Genomic DNA, 9,671 nt, shown 5'->3' on the forward strand with positions numbered 1-9,671 from the left:
ATGACTCACATGTGGGTCCCATACTGCACCATTTCTAGGGTGAGAGGTGATAAAGAAAATGTCTTGTTCCCGCCAGGAATAAATATTCTGTTTGTTATGTTTATATAATTACAATAAATAAATAAAACTGAAGCTTTTGCAATACAGACCAATAGTGGAAAAAATGCATTTTGTCTGTCTTAGGCCTCATATGAAATTATGTCATTTCAGGATAAGGAGCTTTGATATCTTGTGCATGCACTGCATGTCAAAGGTCAATGACCTTTTTACACAGTGTAAAGAGAACCTTATGGGTACTGTGACAGTGGAGGTACCATTTTACTGAAAATACATTATGAAAATGATCAAGTGTATTAGCCCAAGTACAACTCCATCTCAAACAACCAATAATGAAGTAACAGGCCTATAATAATGCCAATGATATGGAGATTGTCTGTTCCACTTTGACTCGTGATACTTCCAGTACATTACAGTATATTGTACTTGTACTGTGCTGTACTGTGTAAGCCCATTTTAAAGACCTCAATTTTATGAAATGGTCTACTTATCTACTCATCACTTGAGCAGCACATAGCGCGACTTTAATTTTTGTGGAAATGTGTAATATTTGAAGCTTTGTTTTACTTTCCTACGTGGTCATAAACATTATTTATCCAATGTGAAACAGCAATCCATCAGAAATGTGTCAGTCAGTGTTGAATGCAAAGGCACTGCAGTGAAGCACACATTAAAAATAAATATTAAAAATACATAAAATGACTGAAAACGAATACAATGTAGAGCAATGCATCATAATACAATGCATTTTAAACATCTTAAACATTGAGAAAAGCAAAAATGATGTGAAATAAAATGGCAGAGCGTGCAAACACGGTTTGTGGACTTTCCATGATGAGGACATTTGATAGTTTGACTTTTCCTTGTCGTTCCAAGTACACATGAGGACGCTGAGTAAACTTTTTTTTTTTTTTTGCAGAGAATTGCTTTAAAAGCCAGAGCTGCCTCTCTGTCGATGTACTCTTCTGGACACCGGACAGTGGACATCCCCCCTCCGTCCAACATGAAGACTCTCCTCCTTGTGGCGCTGCTCGGATGCCTCGGTAAAGACATGACCTTTGTACAGGCCTGATCCAGCTCTACCTTACCCCTGCTCTATTTTTCATTATTACTATCATTAGTAGTAGTATTCATATTATTATGTCTGCTATAATCGGTGTGTGTTTGTGCAATGACAGCCTGCACGTATGCGGAGAAGGTGAGATGGTGCGTGACATCGGATAAGGAGCAGGAGAAATGTGAGGACCTCATCAAAGCATCTTCCAACTTCACCTGCGAAAGAAGAGCCTCAGTCACCGACTGTCTAACTGCCATACATGTGAGGACATGACTCTGCTCACTTTTTATAATATTGCTTAAGTCAAAGTCTTGCAGTTTATGACATTTACTGTAATGTACAGTAATGTTCTGATATAAAATGGACTTAAGTTTTAGAAGTAAAAGTATTAAAAAAAGTGAGGAGTTAGGATTGAGCCAGTGGCAGGGCGAGTTGTCTTTCAACTGGAAGGTTGTGGGTTCAATTCCCGGCTAGCTCTGCTAGTTTATATGTGTCCTTGAGCAAGACATTTAACCCCATGTTGAACGTGTGAATGGGTAGACTGTAAAAAAGAAAAAGTTGAGGAAACTCAACATTTCAATGCAACTTACTGCAATCAAGTTTACAGCCCAACAAAAGATCTCGAGTTTTTAAAAAAGTTCCATCAACTTATATTATTTTGTTAGACAAACTTGTAAGTTACAGTTGTTCCAACTCAAAATTCTGTTTTCAAACAGTTTGGGTAACTAATCTTGTTCAGATAATTAAAAAAAATAAAAATATATATATATACATTTAGAATTTTGAGTAGTAACTTACCTTGAAATGTTGAGTTTTCTCAACTTTTTCTTATTTACAGTGTATGAAAGATGTGTGAATATTAAAACTATAGTGTAAAGCAGTTCATCAGGACTAGAAAAACTCTATATAAATACAGACCATTACCAACTCTTCTTCTTCTGATTTTATTAGTTAGTAACAAGTAACAAGTAACAAAGATAGTTCGAAGAAATGTAGTGGAGAGTAAAAGAACACAATTTATTTAGAAAAAATGTAGTGTATTTCAGAATTTCAAGGCAACTTGTTGCAATCATTTTTTGAGTTTACAGCCCAACAACGAATGCAAGTTTTTAAAAATGTTCCATTAACTAATATTATTTTGTTAGACAAACTTGTAAGTTAGAGTTGTGCCAACTCAAAATTCTAAATTTTATTTTTTAATACATTTTTTACATTATCTGAACGAGATTGGTTAGCCAAACTGTTTGAAAAGAGAATTTTGAGTTGGCACAACTCTAACTCTAAAGTTTGTCTGACAAAATAATATTAGGTGATGGAACTTTTTCCATCGCAATCTTTGCCTTGAGAGTTTTCTCAACTTTTTTTTAACAGTGTAGAAATACAAATAATGTAAAGTACAGATACTCATTTCTTGTAGACTGTTATATTTGATTCAGGTATGGTTGTTCATTTGTCCTAATACATTTTTAAATCTTCTTTTGCTGGGCACTATACTTGCACCTGGCAAATACTCCATACTACAAATAAACTAAAACTAAAACTAATTAAATAAGCATTTACAAAAAAATAAAAAATAGCTGACTTAAAACTGACTTATAAAAAAAAAAGTCAATAAACTACATAAAAACTAATGAAAAATCCAAAGCTATTATAACCTCGATTTTGAATAAAATGGTGTGTTTTTTAACAGTCTTCAGAGGCAGATGCCATCAGTTTGGATGGAGGGGAAATCTACACTGCTGGACTGAACGACTACAAACTACATCCTATTATTGCTGAAAAGTACGCCGGTATGTTTTCTCAACCGCTGCCTCTTCTCCAAAGTGACAAAAAGTAACCACAAGCTGATGGATGTTCCACTGATGTGTTTTAAGCTTGCACTTACACTTGTTCTTTGTCCATAGATACAAGACCCTGCTACTATGCTGTTGCTGTGGTAAAGAAGACCACAGTATTTGGCTTTGACGAACTCAAAGGAAAGAAAACCTGCCATACCGGTTTGGGGAAATCTGCAGGCTGGAACATTCCCATAGGATCTCTGCTGGCCAAGAAGTTAATCAGTTGGGAAGGCTCTGACGTCAGCCGATTGGAGGATGGTGAGTTGAATGTTGGAAACTGTTTGTTGCATTTATGAAACTTAAGAACTACAAAGAGAAAACTATTGACATTTCATAGCTGTTTTTACCTGTGAAGGGAAACAGTGTTGGCCTACTTCAAAATAAAACACAGAATTATGTAGACCTATTTGTTTCATTCCAGTGGAAAACCCACATTATTATTCCGTCATATATTTATTAAATTGACATAGACTTAGGATGTGACGCACATTTTTAGTAGCCCATATATTAAATAACTTCTTTTCCTCTGCTTCATTACTAAATAAGAAATAGAATAATAGAAGTATTTTTTTGTCTTTCAAAGCTACCTTGTACCAGTTTGTCTCTTCTCTTCTGGTTCTTCTGGTTTTTGAAGCACTCAGGCCAGTCTGGCACCAACAACCATACCAAGTCGCTTCAATCGCCTGTCTTTCTTATTCTGATGCTCAGTTTGAATTTCATCAAGTCACCCTGACACTGTCCACATGCCCAAATGCACTGAGTTGCTGACATGTGATTGGCTCAGGTGATATTTGAGTGAAACATATCTGCCTATGGCCCTATGTCAGCTGAGGCACAGCACCCCCCTGCAACCCTCTGGTGGACAATAAAGCAGTAGATAATGGATGGATGGATGGAACAAACTTTTATACTTTTATACTTGATTTGAAAAAAAAAATGCAACAAAAAACCATAGACAAGGCTGAAGAGTTGTAGGGACTGGGGCAATATGCTGACTTCTTCTAATTGAATTCTGTTTTGTTTGGTTTTGTTTTCTTTAGCCGTGAGTGGATATTTCCACTCTAGCTGTGTCCCAGGAGCACCAAAGAGCACCCGTTTATGTGACCTGTGCATAGGAGACTGCTCCAAGACTAGCGCTGAGCCTTACTACAATTATAATGGTGCTTTCAGGTCAGTATGGCTCTTCTTTGAGTCTTCTCAGTAGTAATCATGATGTTTCCCGCCTTACCGACTTCAACCAACACTCATACTCATGCCTTTCTATTTGATTTGACATATTTGTAAAACCCTTTGCTTTTGACCAACAGGTGCCTGGCTGAGGGCAGGGGAGACGTGGCTTTTGTGAATCATCTAACTGTCCCTGGTTAGTGTGACATAATCATTTGTATTTCAACGGCATAAAAAAAAACCTGTTCTGCATCAGTCTTGGTTTTACTTTTAAATTACATTCAGACTTAATGGTCCAGTAGTGGCATCTAATGGTGAAAGTGCAGACTGTAACAAATGGAGGACTCCTGCTTGGCCCTTTCCAAAGTGTGTCAGGAAACGAAATTGACCTAAAATGACCAGACCGGTTGTCATTCTTCTTTGTTGTTTGCATTGCTATGGTGTGCTTCAAAATGCAAAATGTACACACTGGCTGGTTTGCCCATTTGTGATGCTGTAGAAACACGACAATGAAAGATGGCAACCTCCATAAAGCAAGGCCTTTGCCTAAAATACATTTAAAGCAATTGTACATGTATACAAACACTATCACTAAATCCTCCTAAATGCTACACACCGGACCGTTAAAATCCATAGATAAGATTCTTACTCTGTAATGGATCAAAGGAATCCTTGGCTAAGCCGAAACAAAGAGGCTTATTTGAAACCAGTAAATATGATGAATGATTGTTTTTCAGTTGACCAGGCAGACAACTATGAGCTGCTGTGCTTGGATAATAGTAGAGCAGCAATTAGCAGCTATGAGACTTGCAACCTGGCCCGGGTACCAGCTCATGCTGTTGTCACACGCAAGAACGAAAGATTGGAAGACTTAATCTGGAGCCATCTCAACGCAGTGAAGGTAATCGCGATTAACATAAAAGAGGGAGAGGTTAACGGTTCATCTAAAAATGTAGGTTTTGTTACATTTGTCCCATTGCCTCACAGCTCTATCATTATGTATTTTCAGAATTTTGACCTGTTCTCATCGGCCAGCTATGGTACAAAGAACCTGATGTTCAAGGACACAGCAATTGGCCTGTTACGGATGCCTCCTCACACTGATTCCTACATGTATCTGGGTGCCAAGTACTTAAGCGTCATACAGTCCCTTAAGAAAGGTGTAATATACATAAAACACACAACTTTAAATTTTAAAAACAATCAAACAAACACATTCATTGACAGAGGCCACTTACTCTTACACTTATGGTTATGTTTTCACTTCATTTTCCAGTGACTGTTCCAACTACCGCATCCAAGGCCCTGAAATGGTGTGTTGTCGGCGAGCCTGAGACCGAAAAGTGTGACTCGTGGAGTTTTACCCCCAACACCTCATTGAGATGCATCAAAGCCGAATCAGCTGAAGAGTGCCTGCATAAGATTATGGTGAAACAGTCTGCAAAACTTTAACCACTGTAAGAATGGTTTGCTTTGCTTTGTGGCATTGGTTTCTGATTTTCTGTTTCTGCATTGCCGCCGCAGAGTGGCGAGATCGATGCAGTGTCGGTCGATGGAGGACAGTTGTTCACAGCTGGAAAATGTGGCCTTGTTCCTGTCATGGTGGAGCAGTATGATCAAGGTGTGCAATGATGGAGCACAGATCAACACGTGCAGTCGTCATGTGTTTTGTTTTGTCTTTATTTTCTTTTTTGTGTAACATTTTCTTATCTGTCTCTCCACAGCGGAGTGTCTCAACCCTAACGGTAATTAACCTGTTTTTTTTCTACCCATATACATTAAATTAAGCATATATAAAAGGAACATTTTTGTAATAAGTAAATTTAACTCATAACACTTGGGTGTGTTCAATCCATTTCATTATTTGTAAAAACATGTTTTAAACAAATGTAAGAAAGACTAAAATAAGGATTATCCACAAATGTTTAATTTGATACTTGCCAGACTGCAAATATCACCATTTTGCATGTTCAGCTGATGTGCTGTATATTGATTGAAAGGTTTACTGTAACTCAAGCACCTGACTGGAACTGTGTGGGACAGTGACAGTGCCTGTAGTTTTCTGATGCATCTCTGTCCATACTTTGACTCTTGTAGCCGTCGGCTCCTACTACTATGCTGTGGCTGTGATAAAGAAAGATTCAGGCGTGACCTGGGAAACGCTGCAGGGCAGGAAATCTTGCCACACAGGCCTTGGCAGAAGCGCTGGCTGGAACATCCCCATGAGTAGAATCCATGAAAATTCGAACAGCTGTGAACTTGGTGAGTATACATGTGTTTATCGCACACATTGTCTTACAGTATATTACCATATTTCAAAACATGTTATTATAATTATTATTATTATTATTATATATTATATATTACACTGTTAACTTGTCCACATGTGCCAATGTGAACAATTTTGTCCCAATTTCAACAAAAGCCTTTTTTGTAGCTTCAACTAAATAGAGCTTTAGAGGCCCAGAATCCATACTGGCCACCACTCAGCAAACCAACACTATCAATGGATATAACCCCCTTTCGAAAGTACCATTGTGACCAAATCTCCTCTTCTCAGGTAACTACTTCAGTAAGAGCTGTGCCCCCGGAGCAAATATCACCTCCTCACTCTGTGCTCTGTGTATCGGCAATAAAGAATCTCTGTTCAAGTGCAAACCCAGAGATGAGGAGCAATACAACGGTTACAACGGGGCATTTAGGTATGTGGCATTAATGTACATCCACTGCATGTCAGAGAAATTGTTTTGATGTTGTTGTTTTTTGCCACCGATACCAATCACCTCTAATATCTCCCCACTTCAACCAGGATGTTGTTAGCATGGATTAGTAAACAAAGAACATTTGAGACCCATTCATCTTTCTGCTTAAAGAGAAATAACACTCCAGTGGACAGCAGCAATAACATATAGTATAGTGGAGGGCATACCATGTTTTAAAGCTCCCATAGAACAGAAGTACCAATAAACGCTGTTTTTTTGGTGTGTATCTGCACCATTACCTCATTTATGAAGCCCTGAAGGTTCGAAACAAACAGTTCAACCACTGCTGAGAACGCTGTGTTGTATTGTAATCTTGGACTCAGCGAGATCTCTGAAAAAACCTGTTCTGGTTACGTAAACAACATTTCTCATCCTGCCCCGGGCACTAGTCCGGGCACATCCGGTTCCATCCGTTGTGGAGGTGTTTCACTTGCGACAGTGTCTTCTGACTCTGTGTCTGACTCCGGGTCAAAGGCGTAAAAGGGACTGCTGCGGGGAGTCGTGACGAAGCCATTTTTAAACATTGTTTAAAAACAATGTTTTGATAATGAGTAGCAGTGCATCCACCCTTCCAGAGGGGGGAGCTGCGCTTCTGAGAGCTGGTGTGCTAATTACGTCGCTTCCAGGTATTGGCCAATCACGACAGTTGGGAAAGCTCTCCTTGGCTGGCCAATCACAACACAGTCTGTCTTCTGGGGGTGAGATTTCCGTCTGAAACAGCTCGGCTGATGAGAGCTTCAGTGAGGAGAGATTTCTATCGGCTCATTTACAGCAACTAGGAGGTTTTTGACCATAAAAACAAGTTAATGTATGTAAGTAGACCTCCATAACTCGCATATATTGTGCGATAGGACCACTGTATGTGAGCTTTAAAGCTGAGTTCCTGCTGCACACCGTTTCTTTCCACAACAATGCAAATAGACTTATTACCTAGAATGAATCAATAGCCTCTGCTAAGGTGGTGATAGCACCTCCATATTGCTGAAGTGACTGCATGTTTTGCATGCTATTATAGATGTCTCGTGGAGGGTGCCGGTGAGGTCGCCTTCACTCAACACTCAGCCGTTTTGGACTACTTTGCTGGTAAGTAACTGACACTGACCGTCATTCACATCATCTCTCATCAGTGTTAATAAAACTACTCCTCCGATAAAACTATAGCACTCCTCTGCTCTACCTCTCGTAGGTGACAATCGTCACATTGCTGATGACTACCGGCTCATCTGCCCTGGGCATGGTCCAATTTCAGTCCATGAGTATGAGTCATGCAACTTGGCTAAAGTGTCTGCACATGCTGTAGTGACTCGTCCAGAGATGCGTGACGAGGTGGTCAAATTTCTCAAAGAACAGCAGGTCAGTGATTACTTTTTAGGTCATTAATTTTTTCCCAGAAACCTCATTATTCCACACATTTATTGTGTCTAAAAATCCAATGTTTTTCCATATTTATAGGCCCAGATGGGACTCGGTGGCGATGATAGCTCATTCAAGATGTTCGAGTCACAGGGTGGAAAGAACCTCATCTTCAAGGACTCCACAAAATGTCTCCAGGAGATTCCAAAAGGAACAAGCTATGTAAAGTTTTTGGAACCAAATTACATGAAAGCCATGACTAAACTTAGAGAGTGCGAGGCCTTCACCTCAGGTTTGTACGCTTGTTATTTCAAGCAATGAACAAGACAGATCACACACACCACAAATATTAAGTTTTTGCTTTGTATTATAAATTGACATTTTTCTAAATTTCTCTTCCCAACAGCACTGGAGAAGTCTTGCTCTTTCAACATCTGTCCAGGGCATTAGTGATCATGGACTCTTTGTTGTGCCTCGGGTGACTCAAGCACCTTCCCACACTTCAAACTCAGTATTTCATTCCTGACATCCTCTCTGTTTTTACCTGTTGTGCACCTGTTTTTAGGAGCAATCAGATGCAATACATATTCCAAAAATCACAAACTCACAGCTCTCATGATGTTGAAACAAAAGGTATCTTTGTTATAAGATTGACTGTCTCTTGTTGATTCATGCCTTCTCAAATAAACGTTGGTGTCAGCACACTTTCTTTTAAAATTGTGTCTGCAGCTGCAGTATACAGAAGTATTTTTGACTGACAACAGGAAATGAAGGGACACACGGTGGAGTAGTGGCTATTGCCTCACAGCAAGATGGTCATGGCCTTTTTGTGTGGTGTTTGCATGTTCTCCCTGTGTACACTACCGGTCAAAAGTTTTACAATTTTTTTGTTTACCATTAAAAGTCACACTTTTATTCATCAAAGGAGTTGCAAAATGAATAGAAAACATAGTCAAGACATTGACAAAATTAGAAATAATTATTTTTATAAGTAATAATTTTGCCCTTTTGTCAAAGAACCAGCAAAACTGTTTTCGGCTGTGCTAACATAATTGCAAAAGGGTTTTCAAGGGTTTTCTAATCATCCAATAGCCTTCTAACGTGATTAGCAAACACAATGAGCCATTAGAACACTGGAAATGGGCATCTATACATTTATGTACATAATCCATTAAAAACCAGATGTTTGCAGCTAGAATATTCGTTTATCGCATTAACAATGTATATTGTATTGAGTGTATTTCTGATTCATTTAAAGTTATATTCATTGAAAAAAAAGTGCTTTTCCTCCAAAAATAAGGACATTTCTAAGTGACCCCAAACTTTTGAACGGTAGTGTACTCCAGCTTCCCCCATAGTCCATAAACATGTAGAGGTTAACTGACTATATGCATGGTCTCTTCGTGGTGTCGAATCAACCAGCCCGACTATTTTTAG

At 38.8% G+C, this 9,671-nt stretch overlaps 1 protein-coding gene across 1 annotated transcript; it reads left to right on the forward strand.

The window, feature by feature from the left end:
- Positions 1–8,684, forward strand: tfa (transferrin-a; the record flags this gene model as incomplete). Its single annotated transcript, XM_083889578.1, has 17 exons — positions 1–39; positions 977–1,100; positions 1,236–1,375; positions 2,805–2,904; positions 3,019–3,210; positions 3,993–4,122; positions 4,260–4,315; positions 4,857–5,020; positions 5,129–5,279; positions 5,396–5,547; positions 5,644–5,740; positions 6,217–6,381; positions 6,680–6,821; positions 7,897–7,964; positions 8,068–8,234; positions 8,334–8,526; positions 8,641–8,684. The coding sequence occupies 17 exons, from the start codon at positions 1–3 to the stop codon at positions 8,682–8,684; spliced, it is 2,124 nt and encodes a 707-aa protein (XP_083745704.1).
- Positions 8,685–9,671: the final 987 nt, after the last annotated feature.

This window comes from Microchirus variegatus, assembly GCF_963457635.1.
Source record: "Microchirus variegatus genome assembly, chromosome: 5".
NCBI lineage: Eukaryota > Metazoa > Chordata > Actinopteri > Pleuronectiformes > Soleidae > Microchirus > Microchirus variegatus.